This window comes from Panthera onca, chromosome F1, assembly GCF_046562875.1.
Source record: "Panthera onca isolate mPanOnc1 chromosome F1, mPanOnc1 haplotype 2, whole genome shotgun sequence".
NCBI classification, from domain to species: Eukaryota; Metazoa; Chordata; class Mammalia; order Carnivora; family Felidae; genus Panthera; species Panthera onca.
In genome coordinates, this window is record NC_138355.1 from 23,000,910 (window position 1) to 23,024,377 (window position 23,468).

At 49.2% G+C, this 23,468-nt stretch overlaps 1 protein-coding gene across 5 annotated transcripts; it reads left to right on the forward strand.

Moving 5' to 3' along the window:
• The first annotated feature begins 867 nt into the window (after positions 1–867).
• On the forward strand, positions 868–10,590 carry TEX35 (testis expressed 35). Of its 5 annotated transcripts, none has more exons than XM_060643627.3 (9): positions 868–1,019; positions 1,781–1,831; positions 2,421–2,489; positions 3,563–3,619; positions 4,310–4,369; positions 9,180–9,241; positions 9,475–9,667; positions 10,034–10,077; positions 10,327–10,590. In XM_060643627.3, the coding sequence occupies exons 1-9, from the start codon at positions 981–983 to the stop codon at positions 10,412–10,414; spliced, it is 663 nt and encodes a 220-aa protein (XP_060499610.3). In that variant the 5' UTR covers positions 868–980; the 3' UTR covers positions 10,415–10,590. The 5 variants fall into 5 exon arrangements, with proteins under 5 accessions (XP_060499610.3, XP_060499608.3, XP_060499605.3 ...); XM_060643625.3 differs by having other exon boundaries at positions 869–1,019; positions 1,781–1,885; XM_060643622.3 differs by having other exon boundaries at positions 872–1,019; positions 1,781–1,939.
• Positions 10,591–23,468: the final 12,878 nt, after the last annotated feature.

The window sequence follows — 23,468 nt, forward strand, 5'->3', positions numbered from 1 at the left end:
GGCACATGCTTCCCGTGCAGTTTCCATCCGTTCCTGTACTCCTGGGCTAGCTGGCCTCAGAATTTCCATGTTGGCCTTTCTGATAGCAACTAGGAGTTGAAACGAGAGGGAAGGAGGTAAAATGCCCACGAATTCCAAGGAAAGCGAAATTAGGCTCTCCAGCTGGATTCTGAATGATTTTAGGTCCCACAGGAGGCCACGATCCTCTGACTCTTTAGACACAAATTATAACCCCCTTCAGAATGGCCTCTGTGTCCTCCCCACCCCAGGAGTCTTCTCAGCACTGTCCACATTTTGCTTCTTGCTGCAACCGTCTTCCAGAATGACAGAAGAGACTGTGTGGTACAGGGCAGAGAGGGGACTGGGCCATCTGTGCGGTCAGGCCAGGGTGTCAGAAGCCATCCTTCAGAGATCACCCCCTCAGCCCCCCAGCATAGAGGACCCCAGGTTGGTACAGTACATGCACCTTGAACAAGAGGGACTTCAAGGCATCTCAACCCAAGGCAGCTTCAGACCCAAGGAAGGGTCTGTCCACGTGGGGAAAGTGCGACAGACCTTGTGCACAGTCTCGGAGGAGAGCTAGATGTTCGGGGCAGACACCTCCTGGTCGGTAAGTCCTGCTCGGGGAGGAGACAATCCTTGCTTCTGGTGAGGCGTGCCTTCCGCTAAGGCCATAACAGGCCAGGTCCTCCCAGAGGGCGATTTCGCAGGTGACCCCCTTCCCCCTTGCAGGAGGGAAACCTCATGGCTTTGGAACCCGAGCTGTCCCTCAGCTCAGTGGCTGAGGCACCCGAGGCTCAAAGCTGTAGTGATACTCCGGGCCAGGATGTGGGACCAGGGCATTGTGACCTCAGCAGTTCTGCACACAGAGAGGCAGTCATCCTCCCTCACCTTGGCCTATAATCTGCACAGGACGGTGGCCTGGTCACAGGGGCCCGTGGTGGGGAGGTTGGGAAGTTAACACTCTGGCCTCCGCCATCATGTCGGCCAAGAGGGCAGAACTGAAGAAATCAAACCTGGTAAAGGACAAACGCTGCTGGACAATGTGGGGCCTCTTTGAGTCCTCACTGAATGGAGGTGTAGGGTGCGGGTGGGGGGATACAGAGAATTCTGGTGAATGCTCTGCTCTTTCTCTGTTCTGAGAGTGAAGTGGCCTCTGAGCCCGGAGGGAGGATGGGATTCATCCCTGGCCTCGGGGTGGGAAGGAAGGAGGCCTCTGCTGACTTCCTTTAGGATGAGGAGCGATGTAATAACCCTCACCACCTCCAACCACCCCCGGAGCCACGCCTCCGGGCCGGGCCGGTACCAGGCCTGCATCCACGGGCACATCTAAGGCACACAAGCACCTTATTAGATAATGCGATGAGTGCCCCCAATTTGCAGACGAGGAAGGGAGGCTCAGGGGGAATAAATAATTTGCCCAGGTGATACAGCTAGGAGGGAAGCAGGCCGAGATCAGATTGCAAGTCAATCTGTCTCCAAAGCCTGAACTAATCCACGGCTTCCATAAAGTTATCTTCAAATGCTCTCCCTGCTCAGGCCCCCCAGCGGGGGGGGAGGGCTACCTGCCGACTGGGCAGGTGCGTGTTCAGAAAAGAAAGATAACCCGACAGAGTTTGGGTTGTCTTGAATCGGGTGCTGGGGGGAGGGGGCGTACATGGGCCCGAGCTCAGGTGCAGGTGGACGGGCAGGATTGGGTAGGGGGGCTCTTGAGAGGGCTGGTGTTATCCCTCCAATCCTGGTGCCTGACAGGAGGACTGCCAAACTCCTGTCTCTACAGACCAAGAACTACAAGGCAATGTGCCTGGAACTGAAGCCCGAGCCGACCAAAGTAAGAAGCTCTTTTGAGGCCATGCCGGCAGCCAGGCCTGAGACCCGTGGGGAGGTGACTTGGAGTCAGGGGTCGTTCGCTGTTCCTGGTGGCCAAGACCTGTCCCAGGTGCTGGGGGATACACTGAGAGAGAGACAAACTCTGCTCGCGAAAGTTCCCGCTTGGAATAATCTGATACAGAAACAAAGAAGGAAAATTCGGCAGTGTTACCTGCAATGCAGAGAATTGAAATAGGGAGGGCTGACTGGGTAGCTGCTGCCCACCAGGTGGTCGGGAAAGGCCCCAGGCTGGGCTGGTAGCTGAAGCACCAGACGAGGGCCGAGGGCCGACCGGAAGCCTGAGGAAGAGCAGTGTGGGCGAAGGAAGGAGCACATTCCAAGTCCCTGAGGCAGGAAGGGCCTTGGCCATTCAGCGGGCCAGGAGGGCGGTGGCGTGAGGAGCTCAGAGGGGAGACGGTGGAGGCGGGGTCGCCAGCTCTCACCCCTGTCCTAGCCTGAAAGGAGGAACAGAAACTCGGGGGGATCTCTCCTGCCTCATCCACCCACACCTGTGACGTCCACCATTCTGTGTTTCTGTTTTCGACCAACAGACGTATGACTACAAGGGAATTAAACAAGAAGGGCTGTTTACCAAACCAGGAGGGACACAGGAGCTAAGGGTAGGTGGGGCAGCCCAGGCCGCCGGCCGCTTCCATGGTGGGTTCGCTGCTGGCATCTGTGACTAGGCTCCGGGACCACAAAATTGTACAATGAATTCTATACCCTTCACTCAGATCTCCCAAATGTTGGCATTTTACGATTCTCCCTCCCTCCCTCCCTCCCTCCCTCCCTCTCTCCCTCCCTCTCTCCCTCTCTCCCTCTCCCTCTCTCCCTCTCTCTCTCTCCCTCTCTCCCTCTCTCTCTCTCCCTCTCTCCCTCTCCCTCTCTCCCTCTCTCTCTCTCCCTCTCTCCCTCTCCCTCTCTCCCTCTCTCCCTCTCTCCCTCTCTCCCTCTCTCCCTCTCTCCCTCTCTCCCTCTCTCCCTCTCTCCCTCTCTCCCTCTCTCCCTCTCTCTCTCTCTCTCTCCGCATGTATTCACACACACACATACATATAAGGTATGTTTCCTGAATCATCTGAGAGCACATTTCTCTGAAATTTCAGTGCATATTGCCTGAAAACAAGAACAATCTCTTACACAGTACAATGAGCAAAATATCAAAACCAGGACATGAACATTGATTCAGTCCTTACTCTAATTGTATCAATTATTCCACTAATGTCTTTCACGACAAAAGAAAAAGACAACTCTTTTTGTGTGGGATCCAATCCAGGACCACACATGGCAGCTGGGTTCCCTGCCTCTTTAGTTTCCTTTCGTCTGGAATTCCACTTCAACCTTTGGTTTCTGGGACATTGTCATTTATGAGGATTATAGGTCATTTATCTTGTAGACCGACCTTTCATGTGGGTGGCCTGGTCCTTCCTGGTGACTAGATGCGGCTGTGCATTTTTGGGGGTCACATCACAGAAGTGAAGGTGTCCCCTTCAGGGCATCATAGCGGGAGGCACGTGATGTCTGTACGGCCTGCTCCCCCCTTTTCTCAATAGCATCCTTTCTTTCCTCCCTAATGGGAGGTATTTCTCTGTTCCTCCTTATTAGCAATGCCCCATGGTCTTTCCTTACTTCCTTTTGACAGTTTCCCTTCCTAGACCTTTCCTTACTCCTTCTCTTCCCTATTTTATTTCCTCAGACTGAACTCAGGGAGGTGAAGGAAGAGCTCAAGGAAAAAATGGATGAGATCAAACAGGTAACAGGATGAGACTCTCCAGGATATGGAGGAAAAGGGGAGCTTCCAGGAAAATGCAGTGGCCAACCTTGAATAGTGAGGGCAATCAGGAATTGCGTGGAAAACGCATCAGCCCAACTCAGCCCCATCTCCTCCAGTGTTTCAGTGCCGAGCAGCTGAGGGTATCATTGTCTTGTCTGTCTGATGCTTAAGCCCAGGTTTTGAATGACAAGAACTCTCTAAGGCATCACATTGAGGGTTAGGGAGATATAGCCCTCGTGACAGAGTGAGAGGAGCTGACCAGGATGTGGGAGAAGTCAGGGACCAATTCCATTCTCCTCCCTCCTCTTCCGGGGACAAGCAGCAGAGCAGAAACTCTCTTCTTGCTTCTTTGCTGGAACCACCGGTGGCATTTGTAGGAAGGGAGGGAATGCTGAAGAAAGAAGGTGTAATTGAAGCTATGGTCTGAGCTCCACGTTGAAGCGTTGCCGTACCCAGATCTAAGCCACCCCAAGGCCCCTGGTGGTGGTCACTTAATGGTACATGCACCCTAGTCCCTTCATAGACTCTTTGGGAAGAAAGTGGCTTTAATTGGCCACTACAAGTCTGTTCCTTGAGTTTTATCCAAGAAGGAGCTGCTGCCCTTTGTTTAAAATGCCCCAGAGGGACTCTGCCTTCAGTAATACTTGCCACGCTTTTCTTCTTCAACAGATAAAGGGCATAATGGACAAGGATTTTGATAAACTCCAGGAATTCGTGGAGATTATGAAGGTAAGCATTTGCTGAGTGCCTTCCATGGGCCATTACGGCACTGGGAATTATGGAAGGCGATGCCAGACCCTGCCCTGAAGTCACTTACAATCTAGCAGAAGACCCAAACTCTATGGCAAGAGAGAATTAAATAACAAGTAAGTGCCGAGCTACAGGACAATTGGCTGTTAGTTAATCAGGAGTCTGGAGAAATGAGTCACGAATGTGGGCCGGGGTAACTAAATACTTACAGAGAAAGTGACTCTTACGGTGAGCTCTGAAGGCTACATGGGAAGCTAAATGCATATCTAACCAAAAGCCCAGTAAGATTAGTTTTGAACTCAGCAATTACTAAGAGGACCACCTAGACTCTAGAATAGTGGTTCTCAGGGTGCCTGGGTGGCTCAGTCAGTTAAGCGTCCGACTTCAGTTCAGGTCACGATCTCATGGTTTGTGGGTTCAAGCCCCGTGTCGGGCTCTATGCTGACAGCTCAGAACCTGGAGCCTGTTTTGCATTCTGTGTCTCCCTCTGTCTCTGCTCCTCCCTTGCTTGCGCTCTGTCTCTCTCTCTCAAAAATAAATAAACATTAAAGAAAATGTTTAGAACAGTGGTTCTCAAACTGAGGGTTGATGGGGGGTGGGAGATGGGTACTGAGGAGGGCACCTTTTGGGATGAGCACTGGGTGTTGTATGGAAACCAATTTGACAATAAATTTCAAAAAAAAAAAAAAAAAAGAATAGTGGTTCTCAAACCTTGATGTGTTTTGGAATTGCCTGGAGCACAAATAAAGAAAATAGGGCCCAGATCCTTTTTGGAGGAGGCTTGGACCCTTGAATTTTTCTCACATTTCCTAAGTGAAAATTTGAGAACCACTGATGTAGAAGCATAAATAGGCAAAAGCAGATAGCTTTACATTTTTAAGAGTTATAAAGGGGTACTACCCCTACCAGATATATAAAGTTCACATAAAGCCACAATAATCTTGTCTAGATAACCAGCCGCATGAACAAAACCAGGGTAGATAACCTTGTCACCACCTCTGTGCCAGGGACACGCTAAGAATCACTTGCCAGGATTTTAAACATCTGTATACCCAGGCCTGGTCCAGATGAACTGAATAAAAATCTCCAGGCTGGGCCACAGTTGCTTCAAACTCTCAAAGTGATTCTGAGCTTTCCCCTGGATAAGAACCAGATCTTAAGTAGCTGTAGTTACCAACCTTGGCTGTACATTGCAGTCACCTGTACTGTGGCTTTGACCTTGTACCCAGCTGCACCCCATAACAATGAAATCAAAACCTCTTGAGATGATGAGGTCCAGGCATGAGTAGTTTTTAAAGATCACCAGGTGATTCCATTGTATGCCGAAGGTTGGGCAGCACAGCTCTATACAATTTCAAAGACAATAAGGATGATTTTTTAAATGTTAGTGAGAAGGAAAGGATTATATATTAAGAACTGTGATTATATGAAGAAAAACTTAGTTAACACTGTAAAAACTGAAATGGTGCATAGAGTGAATTTAAATAATAAAAACCAATAAGAATAAGTTATATATGAATATTTAACTGTATGGTCTAAAAAGATGTACAATGGAAGAAATCACTAAGGAAATATTGATATATTTAACAATATAAAAAATTTAAAAATGGTAACAGCAAAGCACCATATACAGAATTAAGAAGCAAACAGTTTGAAGGAAATAATTTTCCACAAATATGATAAACATTGATAAAAGTTTTTTTTAATCTATAACTTACAAATCTCACACAAATCAGTAAGAACCAAATAGGAAAATGGGCAAAGGGTATGAGGAAACAATCCACAAAAGAGAATACAACTAAAATGCAGTGAATATATTTAAAAGGTTTACCTCATGAATAATCAATGAAATGCCAAATGGGAACAATACTTAAGTCATTGTCACATTCAAATAGATGAACTTTTAATTTATGACAGTTATAGAACAGGGCAGGAATGCTCTTATGCTGCTGATCAGAGTATAGGCTTGTGCAAAACTGGAAAGGAATTAGAAAATAGAAATCAAAAAATATCAAACCACTTGACCTATTAATTCCATTTCCCAGAATTTAGCCTATAAAAATAATCAGAAATACTAGCATGAGTATCTGTAAAAAGATATTCATCGCAGGATCATTGTATATAATAGCAAAAATTTGGAAACCACAATTTTCAACAGTAGAAGAATAGCCAAATAAATTATGGTATATCCACAGAATGAAAACTAGGAACTACTGGAGAAAATGTTTATAGGCACACCTGGCTGGCTCAGTTGGTAGACATGTGACTCTTGATCAAGAGGTTATGAGTTCAAGGCCCACACTGGGCATGGAGCTTACTTTAAAAAAATTGGGGCACCTGGGTGGCTCAGTCAGTTAAACATCTGACTCTTGGTTTCGGCTCAGGTCATGATCTCGTGGTTTGTGAGTTGAAACCCCATATCAGGCTGCATGCTGACACTATGGAGCCCTCTTGGGATTCTCTCTCTCTCTCTCTGTCTCTGCCCCTCCTTCATTCACTCTCTCTATCTCTCTCTCAAAAATAAATAAATAAACTTAAAAATTTTTTTAAATTAAGAGCAATGCCATGATTGGGTTAGATGTTAACATTAAGGGGAAACTTAATGAAATGAAAGGCATATGGGAACTCTTTGTACTATCTTTGCAATTCTCAGTAAGTCCCAAGTTATTTTGATATAAAAAGCTTATTTAAAAAAAAAGAATGCTTATAATGAGAAGTATGCATATAATGAAAAGCAAGATACAAGCAATCTATATAGGCTGATCTCAGTTAAGTGGGGGAAAATAGCAAAGTAAATATTTAGAAAAAAGACTGGAAAGAAATACATCGAAGGGGTTAATAACAGTTATGGCAAGGTGATGAGATTAATTTACTTTTATATTCCTCTATATTGTCCAAATTTTCTACAAAGGGCGTGTATTATCTCTATATTAAAATGCAGACACAGTAAGTGTTTTGTTAGTGGGCAGGACTGGGTATGGAAAGGCACAAAGGAGGCTATTTTGGGCACAGGAACAGCTTGCACACAGCATGGAAGCAGGATGAACGTGAAGTGTATCATGGTCAGTGGGGAGATCAGTCATGAAAGTGGGATCATCCGGGAAAACTGTGAGAAATAAAATGGAATGGGCACAAAGGCGGTAGATAATGAAGGCTTTTGAAAGACAGGCGGACAGATTGGGACTTGGTTGTGTAAGCAGTAAGAGGCCTCTGGAGATTCTTAATCAAAGAACATGCTAGAAGCAGCACTTCAGAAAGGCTGAGCAGGCAGCTGTTTGCAAGGTGGGCTCGGGGGTGGGGGGAGCCGGGAGAGCAGGGTTGGGGGCTGTCTGGAGCTAGAATATCAGGCAGGAAGCCACGTTCCCACTCAAGATGAGGAATGCTGGACTAGGTGTAGGAAGAGAAGGGAAATGGTAAATCTGAAAGATGCACCGAAGGAAAAATAACATTTTTGATGATCGACTCAACATAGAGAATGAAGGAGAAGCAAGTGTCCATGACCCCAACAGGCAATCTGGACAGTTAGAAGAAAGTGGTGACGGTGACAAGGACAGTTGGCAAACAGATTTAGAAGAGAAAATGAGGAGATCACTTCAGGACATGAGTTTGAAGTAACAGTGACACTTCTAAGAATAAGGGACATTTTGACTCTGATTTTTCGAAACCAGGGGGCATTTTTCACATCAAGGATATTTTCACTCCATTTATGAATACAGATGTCTTATCCAAAATGTATACCACCACTTAAAAATACTTTTCAAGAAGTGGGGGGGGGGGGGTGGTGGCGCCTTGGTGGCTAGGTTGGTTAAGCATCCTACCTCATGATCTCATGGTTTGTGAGTTCGGGACCGGCATCAGGCTCTGTGGTGTCAGTGCAGAGCCCCCTTCAGACTTTCCATTCCCCTCTCTCTGCCCATACTGCTCACGCATTCTCTCTCTCAAAAATAAACATAAAAAAAAATGCTTTTCAAGAAGCTATTTTTTGAAATCATCTCCACCCATACAGTATAATTCCTTGATCAGTTTTCTACCACACTTCAGTAAACTGTTGCCAAATCTTTCATTTTTTATTAGAATTATTTTCCTTGAAGCAATTAATTTTTCATGGGTATTTTATAATGTTCAAGCCAACCTTGTGTTTGTCCATAACAGATACCGTTGACGATGATATCTGTCATCTTAGACATTCTTTGATGACCACTATTTCTATTCCCATGTCTCCGGATCAAACTTTACAGATCTTAACTCGCCAAGAAGATTTTACTATTCTTTCAGTTCTTAGTAAATAATAAATGTGAGGGGCCAGTTGAAGTAATGTCAGTTTTATTTTATGCTGACCATTTCTGCCAGAAATTGGGTAAAAGATGAAGCAAACGTGCATGTGCAGAATCTGGGTGCACAGCAGGGGTCAAAACACTGGAGCCAAAAGTGCCTTTGCGGGGGAGGGTCACAAGATTCGTCTTCTTGCCTCCATCACTTCATAGGCCTTGAGCCAGAGCCAGGGCATAATGGTCTCATCCAGGTGTGGGATCAGGTCAAAGCCTTCCTGTCCTCTGACTCATCTGGAAACTTTGGATAAGCCCCTAATGACCCTGCCTGTGCTTTGGCCTCATCCTGGAATGGGGGCGGGGAAAGGGAGAGGTGGCACGTGTCACCCAAGGCCGGTGAGGATTCCCGAGAAAGGAAGACGCTGAGGTGATCTCTGAGTGGTTGGCAGCTAGAGGCAAGAAGAAAGGATTTCAGACGCCCTTCAGGATGATAAGGCTAAGCTTTGACTTTTCTCCTGAAGGAAATGCAGAAGGATATGGATGAGAAGATGGATGTTTTAATAAATATGCACAAGAGCAGCCAGTAAGTGTGACCTGCACCCGTCTCTCTTCGTCCCTGAGGCATCTCCTCCCTTCACTTTGCTAAGCGTCCTCGGGCTCAGAGGACCCTCAGACTCTTCAAGGACCTGTCTTGGTTTCTCTTCCCCCAATGGCTTGGATGTCAGGGCCCTCCGTGGCCGCCCACACTGTGGTTATCTCCCTGTCGTGTTGGAAATCGTCCTCCCAGCTCTGCCCCTCCCTAACTCCCTCCCCCAGTCCCCTTAGAAGAGGTCCAGAGGAGCAGCGGGAGTTCAGGCTGACGGCAAAGACGGACACAGACCCACAGCTCCGGCTCAAGAAAGTGGGTGGAGCTGATGGAATGCCACTCACTCTCCACGAGAAGATGATGGCACTTCAGAAACCAAAAAAGGACCCACTGGATTCCCTTCATCAAGGCAGGACCTGCTGCGTAAGTGAAGCCTGACTCCCCCCCCCCCCCCCCACGCTGGTGTGCCCCTCCAGGCTCCTGCCCTGCCCTGACCGTCCTAGGCCCTCTCACTCCCTTACCTCCTGCTCTAAAGGGACGGGTTCCACCCCTCTGCTGGCCCCAGATGCCTCCCTAGCCCAGAGCCCCCTCCGGGGGCTTGTCCTCTAAGCCTGGGGAGAGTCCTAAGCCGTGACCAAGTGAACCTCAACCCTGGAGGTGCCCACTGCCAAGCGCCAACATCTTGCTCCGCCCTTTCCTATAGCAAGACCCCATGAGGTGCCTAGCAGGCGGCCATCTTGGACCAGGGGAAAATGATCTTTCTTGTGCCGTTTCTTTTTCCCTCTACAGGAAAGATGTTTGTTGTGTGCCCAAAAGAACAACTACAGTCAGGGGTAGGTAGACCCATTCGAGAAGTCCTTGTCCCAGTCGGGTGCCCCATCCTCCCAGAGGCAGTGTGCTCAGGCTGCATTTGCCTCCAGTCCCCCCGACGGTGGTGAGACGCTGCCCCCCGACTTCATCCACTCCGTCATAGAGGACATGGCACGAGGCCAGAGGGCCCGGGTCCCCCAGCCTGGTGGCTGCAGCCCAGAGGCTCCTGCGGGGAGGGGAGCCTCGCCAGCAGCTCGCTGACCCTGCCTCAGGTTCCTGCCTTTCTCGTCCTCTAGCAGAAAACTTCCATGCCATTCCTGGGCACCCTTTTCATCCTTGGCATCTGGAGCTGCTTTCTGATTTATCTGTGCTTCAAGCCCTATGCGGGGGAAGGTGTGCTTCCAACCTAGAGCCACCACAGAGCCCACCGGCAGCCCCGGCCCTTCCTCTCCACTCCTTGAGCTGGCCCTCTGACACGCCACCCCGCCCCAGGCCTCCTCCCACCCGGAGATTAAAACCCTCACTTTAAAGCCAAAGCACGTATCGTCATTTGGAATATCAGCCCCAGACTTCCTTGTGCAAGAATGTCACTTTTTTGTTTCTAAATCCCCATATTTCAGACGCCAAGCCCTCTTCCTGCTTCCTGTTGGATTAGTGGGAAATTCTATCTTGGTCATTCTCAGGGTCATCTCCGCCCCCCGCCCCCCCCCCCCACCTCCCTTCCTCTGCCTAGTTCTGCAAAGGTCTCAGGTCAAAAGAGAGGGGGGAGGCCACAAAGGTAACAGCTGCCATTCTGTGGGGTGCAGGAGAGACCTCCAGTGTCCTACATACCTGTGCCCCCTGTGTTCTTAGCTCCTGCACTGTGTGTGTGGTGTGTGTGTGGGACCCAAGAGTCTTGGGTGAGTGGGGGACCCCAAGCCCAGGGTCTAGCCTGCTCTGCTTCCCTCTGAGGTTTTGTCATGGAGCAGAGCCTAGGGCCCCACTGCTCATAGGAACTTGGTCCCCTTTGTGGGCTCTGGGGATCCACCCTCCTACCCTCCTGAAGGTCTCCTGTCCTCCAACCCAAAAGGAGACCTATCCCTTCAGAGTCCTTAGGTCTTCACAAAGGCTCAAAAGGAGCCAGTGACCTTCACCTGCTCCCCTCTTTGTCCTGCCCCAAATCCCCTCCCTTGGCCACTAGCTTGAAATGAGAGTAAAGAAAGATACAGAGAAAATAGTATCTCAGTAAACTCTCCTGTCATGAGTGTGATTTTTGGGGTTTAGTTTAATGGAGGAGGAATTAATAGGATTCCGTATTTTATTTAACACCAGCTTGCTTTCTTCTTTTTTTAAATGTTTATTTATTTTTGAAAGAGAGAGAGAGCATGAGCTGGAGGAGGCAGGGGGATGGGCAGAAAGACAGGGAGACAGAATCCGAAGTAGGCTCTAGGCTCTGAGCTGTCAGCACTGAGCCTGATGTAGGGCCCAAACCCACGAACCACAAGATCGTGACCTGAGCCAGGTTCAGATGGTTAACCAGCTGAGCCACCCGGAGGGCCCCTCACACCAGCTTTCTTGTTTCATCTCTTTGCTAAGCTGGCTGCTTAGACTTTTAGCCAGTCTAGTGAATAATTGACCAAGTTGTTAATGGCTACGTAGTAATGAGTGATGTGTTGGGCTTCTGACTTATATTTAACAAACAAAAACCAAAACAAAGCCTAGGACTTGCCCTCAAGGAGCTTATAGCTAGTAAGTAAACATAGTGTATTAAACATAGTAAACATGTGTATTAAAAAATATAGACCATATGACAACAAGGACAGTAACTATAGCGTGTGATGAAAGCAGAAATGAGTTAGAAATGGGAAAAAGGAGAAGGGCGTATGTAGAGCATGTCCATTTCCTGCTGCGGTAACAGATTACCACACGGTTAATGGCTTGAGACAACACAAGATGGGTCCAAAATGGGTCTCCCGGGGCTAACCTCAAGGTGTTGGCACGCCTGCATTCCTTCTGGAGGCTCCAGGGGAGAATATGCTTGTCTTTTCCGGCTCCTACGGGCTGCCTGCATCCTTTGGCATATGGCCCCTTCCATGTTCAAAGCCAGCAATGGCCAGCTGCGTCTCTCTCATTCTGTATCACTCTGACCCTGATTCATCTTCTGCCTTCTCTTCCACTTTTCAGGCCCCTTGTGATTATGCTGGGCCTGCCTAATCATAATCATAAGGATAATAATTACCTTAAAGTAATAAGTTAAAGTCAGCTAATGAACAACCTTACTTCCCCTTTGCTGTGTAACATAACGTATTCACGGGTTCTAGGGATTAGAACACGCACATCTTTGGGGGCTGCTATTCTGCCAACACAAGGGATTCCAGAGACCCTGTCCCTTGACCTCCAAACCTTCAAACGCTTGGGAACACTGCATTGTATAGTTCTGTGCTGTCATAATAGGCCCACAAATCCTCTGATACTCTTTCAAGAGGAGCCTAATTCCTCTCCCCTCAAGTGAGGGCTGGACATAGTGACTCACTCCCAATGAACAGAATATGGCGGAAGTGACGGTGTGTTACTTCCAAGACTCAATCATAAAAGACCCGGTGGCTTCATCTTGCTGTCTCTTGGATACCCAGCCTGGGTGAAGCTCGCAGTCATGTAGTAATGATGTCCAAGTGGTCCTCTGGAATGGGCCACAGGGCAAGGCACTGAGACCTGCTGCCAATAGCTACGGGGGAGGTCAGCTGCAGCCCTAGAGCCTTCAGGTGGCAGCGGCCCCCACCAACATCTTGACTGCAACCTTATGAAAAGACCCTGAGCCAGAACCACCCAGTTCCAAATTCCTGACCCGCGGAAACTGCGACATAATAAATGCTTGTTGGTTTAAGTTGCTAGGTTTTGAGATGATTTGTTAGCAATGATCATACACGTGCATACCTCCTGTTCATTTTTTTTTTTTATTGTTTTTTAACGTTTATTATTGAGAGACAGAGCATGAGCGGGGTGGGGGGGGGGGGCGGGGCAGAGAGAGAGGAGGAGACACAGAATTGGAAATAGGCTCCAGGCTCTGAGCTGTCAGTACAGAGCCCGATGCGGGGCTCAAACCCACAAACCATGAGATCATGACCTGAGCCGAAGTCGGAACCGACTGAGCCACCCAGGCGCCCGCCTCCTGTTCATTTTTTAATGACTTCAAAAATTGAGGCATAAAGCGTATGGTTATGTACAATTCGATGAATTTTTATATCTGTATACATCACTGACATTATTCTAGAACATCTCCAGCACCTTTGGCCCATCCATACCTAGCCTGCTCCCAGGTTACCACTATTCTGATCTTTATCCGCACAGGTTATTTTGCCTGTCTTTGAACTTGATTTATAGATGGAATCCTATAGGTATTTTCTTATTTCTTTTGCTCAAAATTATGTCTGTGTAACTCATGCATACCGTTGTGTGAGTAGCAATTGTTCATTATTTTGTAATTGCGGTTTTCATTTTGTGAATACACCATAATTTACTTACCCATTCTCCTAGTGGTGACCCAGATGATTCTCTAAACAGGCTAAGTAAAAGCAATTTTCCCCATTGCCCTCTGTGCATTTGCCCTGTCTGTAAACCCCTTCTCTGATCCCTGGTGCCCTGCAGGTCACCTTACGCCCTCTTTTTTTCCCCAACGACAACAAAAAATATTTGCTTTATTAGACTGAAGAAAACCTCAAGGCTTGAACTTGAGCCCTGACCTCTCACCAAAGCTCAGATCTACCTGTCTATCTAAGCCCTGGCCATTGTGTCAAACTCAGTATAGCCAAAATCAGAATCCTCACTTCTGCACCCAAATCCCTTCTCTGCCTGACTTCCTGACAGGGGTCCTTGTCCTTGCTCAGTGTCCTGGAACCTGGGGCACAGGAGGATCTCTAGACAAGGGATGGACCTTTTCTCCCACCAGGGTTGTCTTCAACCCTTCCATCTACCTGTCTGCCTGGCACCCTGTCTCGACTTCCCAGGGGGAAATCTCATGTGCCGTAGAGCTCAGAACCCCTGCCTGAGAAGTCATGTCTGTGGCTTATTTTCCCAAAGCTCTTTTGGCGGTTTTAGGATTTCTGAGAACATGGGCAAAGACCCTATGACAGGCGGGCAGTGGCTTCTTTCCTCTTTACCCTGCTCTCGATCACTCCCTCCATGATATATCTTTGATGGCTCTCAGGACCTTCTCTGAGAGCTAAGGATGAGAGAAGAGTGTGGACTTCTTCGGGGCAGGGACTCCAGCATTCATTTGTTACCCAACCCCCAGCCACGTGACAGGTGTGTGGATGTGTGGCTAGCGTTCCCTGTTTCTGACATTGGTGCCACTCAGTCATTCAAGTCTTAACACTTTGTCTCTCTCTCTCCCTCCCATAGCAAATGAGCTACCAATTCCCAAAAGCAATCTTTCTAACATTTCCAATGTCCATTCTAGAATCCTCCAATTCCCATACATACTCTAACCCAGGCTCTTAGCATCTGGATTCTAAACCACTTACAGTAGCTTCTGACCCACTAGTTTCTTCCAACCTGGAATGCGTTGTGCGGATACCATTTCCAGATATTTGGTCCTTAGCCACTGCTTTCTACTCCAACACTGTCCCTTGCTCAAAAATCTTCAGTGCCCACTACTCATGGGATTAATATCCAGACTCCTCAACTTGTTGTTCTAGACCTTGCATTTTGTTAAAAAAAAAATTAATGTTTACTATTTATTTTTGAGACAGAGAGCACACAGAATCCGAAGCAGCCTCCAGGCCTGAGCTGTCAGAACAGAGCCCGACACAGGGCTCAAACCCATGAAACATGAGATCGTGAACTGAGCTGAAGTCAGATGCTCAACCGACTGAACCACCCAGGTGCCCCTTGACCGTGCATTTCTGATCTGATCTTAGGTGTCTGAACTTTTCTCCCCCCTTCCCATCTGTAAGCCTATACTCTAGATCCCACATGGGCCCTGCACATCCCACTCTCACACCCCCTGCCTTTGCTCACCTCATTCTCCCACCTCCATGAGCCCCCTTCTGGACCTGCCCCACTCAGCTCCTCAAGGACCCAGTGACCAGGCTGCTCAGCCACTCAGAGACCTTTCCCACCTGCTTACTGGTTCCAGCCTGCATGTCTCCTCTCCCTGCAGTTTGTCGGTTTCTGGAGCCAGCGCTTATGTGGTCTTCATTCGTCTTCGTCCCCAGCATGGAGGTCAGAGCCCTGCACTTGTCAGGTTCTTAGGAAATGTTTGTCACCTCAACTTTTGCTGCATAGGCTGAGCTGGCTTCTTAACCCCCTCCAGGACTTGCAGCCTTGGCCCTATGACCCCAGTGGGGGGCTTCTCCTGCGTGGATCCCCCCAAGACTGAGCAGGCTCTGGGCAGGTGCCGAGAGAACTCTTTGGACTCTCCCTCCAGATTTCCATCCCGGGTCATGTCGGGAACTATACTTATGTGACTGTGCCCTGTGTTCAGTTTGGCTCATGAGACAAGGAAGGTTCCCTCTTGAGACTTGACTTTTGCAGCCAAATTCCCCTCAATGTGTTTTCAAACCTAAGCAGATGCCAGTTTTAAGAACTAAAGCAAGGTCGTCAGGGAAACAGGGCTTCCAGGAGTAACGGAAGTGCTGAGTCTTCTCTGTGCAAATGATCTGCAGTGCCGATCAAGTCCCGGGGACTGGTGACGGTGGCCCTGCAGTCCCTGTCCCCTGACTCTTCCCAAGCTCCCCTCTGCCGCATTTCCATGTCACCCAATGCAGAGGCAGCAGAAGGACAACAGTGTGTGCTGAGGGGACACGTTTGCCCGGCTGTCAAACAGCTGTCACATCTGCCCTTGGGAATGGACCTTCTGGGAGCCCAAGCTGTCATTCCTGCTGACACCACACATGGACCAGCTTTGCTGGTGAGCTTGTGCTTTCTCTGGAGGTCTCAATGTCACCTCACCTGAAGCATCATTATACTTCATCTCTTCTCCCAAAGACGCTGTTCCTGTCCCCAACTTGGGGGCATCTCCCCAACCTCTTCTTTGTGCAATAGGTCCCAGTTGATCAGACCAAGGTAGATCTCCAGCTCCACTTGCCCAGCCAGAGCCCTTTCTCTGCGAATCTGGGAATTGGGGGAGACTCCAGTGGCCCCCAGAACTGAGGACTTCTAACTGGGGGCTGGAGAGGCATCCGGCATGTTGGCCCAAGAAGCAGAAAAAGCCGGTCTGTAGAAAAAGACAAGCAGTTTGCAGAAAGCGAAGCAACAGAGAAGCTGAGAGAAGGGGAGAGCCATGCGGTCCCAAAGAGGGGCTGCCAGAGCCACCGCTTTAGCTTTGCGATAGCCCCCGGGGCTCTTGGACCGCGGTGCCCTTTGCTGTGACAGCAGAGTGGTCTCCCGTTACCACAGAACTAGCCCCCCCCCCCCCCCCCCCCCGCCACGGTTAGCAGTCTCAGAGATCATCCGCGCCAATCTCTTCCACTTACTGTGGGAACTCTGAGGCCCAGAGAGGTGCAGCAAGGTGCCCTCAGCCACACAGCCAGTTTGTAGCAAAGCCAGGGCCACACCCCAGTTTTCTGACTCGGGGTCCAGTGCTCTCTGCTCCCTTTGCTCTGTGGCTCCCTGGGGCCCATTGCACTCGCAAGGGTGACGGGGTGAGGAAGAAGGAGCAGAGCTCTTGGGGTCAACGAGATCTGGATAGCATCAGCGGTGTGGCTGCAGGTCCGTCACTTCCCCTCTCTGAGACTCACGGTCTCATCTGGGACGCCCCTCTAACGGGCATTGTGAGGGTTACATCAGAGTATAGGTAGAAGGTTAATTTTTTTAAGTTTTTTTTTTTTTTAATTTATTTTGAGGGGGGTGCCTGGGTGGCTCAGTCGGTTAAGCATCCGACTTTGGCTCAGGTCATGATCTCATGGTTCATGGGTTCGAGCCCCGCGTTGGGCTCTGGGTTGATGGCTCAGAGCCTGGAGCCTGCTTCGGATTCTGTGTCTCCCTCTCTCTCTGCCCCTCCCCTGCTTGTGCTCTGTCTCTCTCTCTCAAAAATAAGTAAACTTAAAAAATTTTTTTTTAAATTTATTTTGAGAGATAGGGAGAGGGAGAGAGAGAATCCCAAACAGGCTCCTTGTTGTCAGCACTGAGCCAGACGCGGGGCTCGAACTCACAAACTGTGAGATCATAACCGGAGCCGAAATCAAGAGTCAGATGCTTAACTGACTGAGCCACCCAGGAGAAGTTAATTTTTCAGTAAAAACTGCAGGGACAATGACAACAGTGACGGCAGAATGGCCTTTCCTAGGTTCAAAGGCCTTCAATTCCCAGTCCCAGTTTCCTGCTACCTTGACTGACTCCGGTCACGATGAATGTGGATCTACATTTATTTAAAAAATAAACAAATGACTTACCGTGTTTTGAGAGGAGGAAGGATGTGTATATTAGGAGGCCAAACAATAGGGAAATATAAGAACGGTAAGGGGTTGGGACGGGCTCCTCCAGAGGAAAGAACAGGCAGGTCCTTGTGACACAGCCTGTCAGGCCTGTAACCTCAGCGTGTGACTCCCACAGGTAACAGGTGTGCGGCCCCAGGCCCCGACTGGAGCAGTCACCAGAGAGGCCCGTGGCTGAGACATGGGGTGGCAATTAGGTGGGCGGGGCCGGGCCCAGGAGGAGGCCAGGCCGTGTGGTCCGTTCCCACCCCTGCCGTGGGGCCCAGCTCGGCGCTGACTGCTACCGCCACAGTTGGGAGCTCAGAGCAGTCTCTCTCCGACTCACCAGGTCTGGTTATGCCCATTTCCGTGCCGGTTGGCTACCCACCCGCTTTCCTAAGCGGGCCACCCTGACTGGTCCCAGGGACTCCTAGAGCCTCCCTGCACCCCCACCCCCCCAGTATTTCAGAGGTGATCTGTCCTCCTACGTTTGTGATCAAGGTGACTCTTTGGTACTTCTCTCCGTGTTAAAACAAACACAACAAAGCACGTTCAATCTTCAGAATTGAGATGAAAGAACGAGCGAATGCCAGACCCTGATTCCAACAGTAGGAAACCCAGAAGGTGGAGAAGCGCGCCCTCAGCAGGCGATGGAAGGATGTTTAATGGCAGTTCTGCCCACGTGCCACTTTAATATGGATATCAGCTTCCCAAAGGGGTGGCCAAGAAGGGCTCTGTTCTGTTGTGTTTTTTATGAGTGATGAGTCTGTGGGGAGATGAGCAACTCCAGTGACAGTCTACGTGGCATGATATTTCTGAGGGGCAATCTGGTGACACATATCAGAAGCCTTAAAAGACAAGAGGAAAAAAATAGGGAAGGGTGCCAAGATTTAACTACAAGGGTATCATGGAGTCACTTATTCTATTTTTTTTTTAACATTTATTTTATTCTCGGAGAGAACATGAGCAGACTTGATGAGCAGAGGGAGAGAGAGAGAAAGAGAATCTTAAGCAGGCTCCATGCTCAGTGAGAAGCCCAATGCAGGGGCTCAGTCCCGTGACCCTGGGATCATGACCTGAGCCAAAACCAAGAGTCATACGCTACACCAACTGAGCCACCCAGGCGCCCTATGGAGTCAGTTATAATATGTACTTAAAAATCAGAAACAATATGGGGCGCCTGGGTGGCTCAGTCGGTTGAGCGTCCGACTTCAGCTCAGGTCACGATCTTGAGGTCTGTGAGTTCGAGCCCCGCGTCGGGCTCTGGGCTGATGGCTTGGAGCCTGGAGCCTGCTTCCGATTCTGTGTCTCCCTCTCTCTCTGCCCCTCCCCCGTTCATGCTCTGTCTCTCTCTGTCTCAAAAATAAATTTAAAAAAAAGTTAAAAAAAAATTTTAAGAAAAAAATCAGAAACAATATAAATGGATACCAACTAGTTAAAGAAATTACGGCGCACTCATAAAGTGGAATGCTCTACTGAAATTAAGAATAACATGGGGCGCCTGCATGGCTCAGTCGGTTGAGTGCCCGATTTCGGTTCAGGTCATGATCTCACACTTTGTGGGTTTGAGCCCCGCAGTGGGCTCTGTGCCAGCAGCTCGGAGCCTGGAGCCTGCTGTCTCCTTCTCTCTCTGCCCCTGCCCTGCTTGCACTCTGTCTCTTTCTCTCTTTCTCTCTCTCTCTCAAAAATAAAACATTAAAAAAAAAAAAGAATAATATAGTTGGGGCACCTGGGTGGCTTAGTTAAGGATCCGATTTTGGCTCAGGTGGTGATCTCCCGTTTCATGAGTTTGAGCCCTGCATCAGGCTCTGCACCGACTGTGCAGAGCCTGCTTGGAATTCTCTCTCTTCCTCTCTCTCTGCCCCTCCCTACTTGTGCTCTCTCTCTCTCAAAAAAAAATAAACTTAAAAAAAGAACAAAAGTATATTGTTGAAATATATTAATGCCATCAAGAGATATTAATGATATAATGTTAATTGAAAAACAGCAAATTATGAAATGGTATTAGAGTATAATCCCATTGCTGGTAAGAATGTGTGTGTGAGGTATGTCCTTCCACACATGTGCGTAGAGGCATGCATGAATGAAAAGACTTAGAAGGATGTACACAAGAATAAGAGCAGTGGTTTTCTCTGCATAGAAGGATTATGACAAACTTTTCTGTCATTCTTTGTGCTTACCTGTAATCTCTGTTTCTACAAGGAACTTGCATAATTTGTATAATAAAAAATAAGACTCTTTAGGATGGAAGCAAGGTCAATAGAGACCTCCTAAAATTTCTTCTGATGGAAGGCACCTTTGACCCTTCTATTTCCTAGGAGTGACCAGTGAAGACATGCCCCAGGGCCTTTGCACTTACAAACATTCCCTCCCATTTCCTCAGCTATCCACATGCCTGGCTCCCTCACCTCAAAAGTACCTTCTCAGTGACAAGTTCACTCTTATTCCATACAAACAACAATGTCCCCAACCGCAGCATTCCTTATGGTCCATACTCTGCTTTATTTTTCTCTCCAGTATACTTAGCACCAACTTACATAGTATGTATTCTACTTGTTTGTGGTTTTTCTTCTTCTACTACAATGTGAGCTCCTCGAGAACAGATATTTTGTTTCTGTCCCTGCCTCTCTCCCAGGGCCTACAGCAGTCCCGGACATAGAAGATGGGGTCAATAAACACTTGCTAAAAGGACATGTGCAAACCAAGTTGTTTACTGTATCCCGGGCACTTCAGGCTCTGTGCCAAGAGCTTTGCCCACATGGTTTCACTTTGTTCTTACAACAACCCTATGAAGTCATTCTATTCCATGAAGTCATTCAAACTGCCATTCTCCCTGTCTTATGCTGGACGAAACAGGCTGGGAGAGAGGAGGCAGTGAAAATAATCATGGCATAAGTGGGAGAGTTGGAATTGGAATCGGAGCATTCTGATGTCAGACCCTATTTCCTCTACACTCTTGCTTCTCACTAGGTGGTTCCCCCAGCCCAGCGGCATCCGCATCATCTTGTTAGAAATCCAGAGTCTCAGGTTGTATCCCAGACCTACCGAATCAGGGTCTGCCAGCCTCCCACGTAGCTCCATGCCACTGAAGTCTGAAAAGCGGTGTTTCAATCTATGCTATCAGGTGTATGGAAAATAGGGGGCCTCAGTCTGACCAAGGGGGTGCCTACGGTCTGGGTGAGTTTGGCCTTGGGTTTTGTATTCCTGTGGGCTGTTTTTCCTGCCCACTACGCCCCAACCCAGGAGCTCTTCAGTATCCACTGTCGCAGTCCTGGAGAGATACCGAAAAGGGTCTGGTACAGATAGCAAAGCCTGGAGAGATACCAAAAGGGTCTGGTGCAGATAGCAAAGCCTTTGGCTTCTCTCTACAGTCACCCCGTGGGCCTCTGGGGGAGAGACAGAGTTTCATGTGGATTAGTGAACGCTCAGTATCGCCTCTGCTCAGGAGCCAGGCCCGTTGGGCACAGTGTTTCTTCTCTTTCTTGGAGGAAACCTCCCAGTTCACTTTGGAAAAACCAGACCCGTGTCTCTCGAACACACGTGACAGAACCCACCGACATCAGAGATGTAAGGCTGAGCCAAGACTAGAAGCTATTCAGACTTGACTCTTAGTCCAGGCAGGTTGTTAAAATAAAACAAAAGCTACTTTCAATTAAATTATTAATGTCTGGGAGCCCACCCTGGCGCTCATTTTTTTGTCACTAGGAGCCACGTTCAGACTTGACATTCACTGAACAGGAGGCCTGAAATAAAACCAGAAATCTCACTCCTAGCCTTGCCCAAGCAGTTAAAAAACAAGTGTATGCAAACCCATCTGCAAAAGCCAACTCTTGAAAATGTACCAGCAGAGGGCGCTAGAGCCCCATCAGTCCCTGCCCGCTGACTTTCCCCAAAGGAAAGTCTGCAAAGCCGCAGAAAAAGAAATCACACCGGATGGGTGGGGAGAGAGGGTATCTAGACCCTGGGTCCCACCCTGGCTTCATCTTTGTAATTTTGTGGGATCGCAAGACGACGGATACTTGTGATTTGTGCCTACAGGAAAGCCAGTGGTAACCCATGTAAAGGAATCAGTTTCAAAAGGCCTCCCCCAAATCCAGTGTTTGGAACACACAAGAAGTGAACTTCACTCATTCCTTCACCTGCTTACCCAGCATTTGTTGAGCACCTACTATGATCCAGGCACAGGGCTAGACCGCTGCATTTTGCCATAAAGTGGTGCTGTCACAATAGATTCCGAGGCTAGCCCTCAAAACCTTTGAAGTCTTTAGTGTAGAGAGAATAGAATTAGACTATTTTCCGTTCTGGGGTAGAGAAAAGGAATAGAGGAAGGACAATGTGGAAGAGAAGAGAAAGTGTGGGAATAGAAGAAGGAGAGAAGAGTAGGAAGGAACCAGAGGACCCTGGGGAAGAGGAAGGGAAGTTGGGTTTCACTCCCTGCCTGGTGTATATCAACTATTAAACCTTAAAAAGTTTGTCTTCAGGACCCTCTCGTTTTCTTTTCTAGACCCTGACTCAGGTGTAGACCCTCATCTCCCCAGAGCCTCACGGCTGCGTGGGGCCCGCCCAGAACTCCTTCCTACAGCCCCGCCCAGCCCAGCCTGCCCACAGTGGCTGCCGGGCTGCAGAGTTTCTATTCTCCACTCCCGTCCACCCTTCCTCGCCTACACCTGCCCTTCTCAGCTGGGTGTCGGGAGGACAGCAGTCCATTACGTTAACACACCCTGTGTGACACACTCGTCCCAGGGACGAGCGCATCTTGTAAAGAGCACCCCAATTCATCTTTCACTGATAAATTCCCAGACAGTGGTCTGGAGGGTCATGACAATTCCAGGCTGTTTGTGTTGGGGCTTTTATTTTGGGAGCCAGGCCTAGAGGTGGGGGAGGGGGTATCCCACACAATGTCTGAGAGGATCTGGCAGGAGGGGCCTCTGGGGGGGAGGGGCTGGTAGGGAAAGGTCATTGGCAAGTCAAGGATTCGCAGATCAGGGATAAATCTCTCTGAGCAGTTTGAGTGTGCGTGACAGTGACTTCACATGTGTGATTCTGTGTGTTGGGACGAGGCCAGAGGGAGAAAGTCAGCTCAGGGGGAAAGATGAGCCACAGGGCTGGATGCGGGAGAACCACGGAGGCGAGAAAGGACCTCGGGGCCTTGCCACGGCAGCTGCAGGCTCGGCTATCCCCAGGGCCACCAGCGGGAGGCGCCCCTCGCCCCGGCTCTCCAGCATCCTGCGCGGCGGAACACGGGGCTGCCCATTGCCCACCGCGCACGCGCAGCTCCCTGCTGGCGGGAGAGCAGGTCCTGTTTCAGCTGCGCGGGGAGCTCAGGCCCAGGGCTGCCGCTTGCCGAGAGAGCCTGCAGGTGGGAGGTAAGCAGGACTAAAGGGGCCCGGGACGAAGCCTGTGACAAGGCCATTGCACAGCCCGCGGAGCGGGCTGGACCGCGGCACTTCACGCTGAAGTTGTCCTTTATGGTGAACCTTGGGCACATTGCTTCCCCACCCCAGCTGCCTCCGAGGCCTGCCAGAGGGTTCCGATTGAGAAGCCCACCTGCTTGTTGTTTTTCTGAAAGGGCCTCCTCTGCTTGTGCAGGAAGCGGGATGAGGAGGGAGAAAGCCAGTTTGCTCACCAGGCCTTGGTAGGATAACAGGACCGTCTGGGCACCTGCCCCCGCGGAATGTAAAGCTGGGATTGCCCCGCCTCGTTCATTGTGCCTTTGCTGATGCCGCTCCCACCAGAGCGAAGGTACCCCAGTTCTACCCCTCAGAGTCCCAGCCATCAGTGGGGACAGAAGTCAAAGTAGCAGTTTACCTTCAGGATGGGGGGATGACAGGGAAGAGGCGCGGGGGAGGGTCCTCGAGTGCTGGTAGTATTATGCTTACTGATCTGGGTGCTGTGCTATGCGTGTGCTATGCGTAAAAAAAAAAAAAAAAAAGTACTCATCAAGCTGCAAATGAAAGATGGTGCAGTTGCTTTGGAAAATAGTTTGTCAGTTCCTCAAAACTTAACATGGATTGACTGTATGC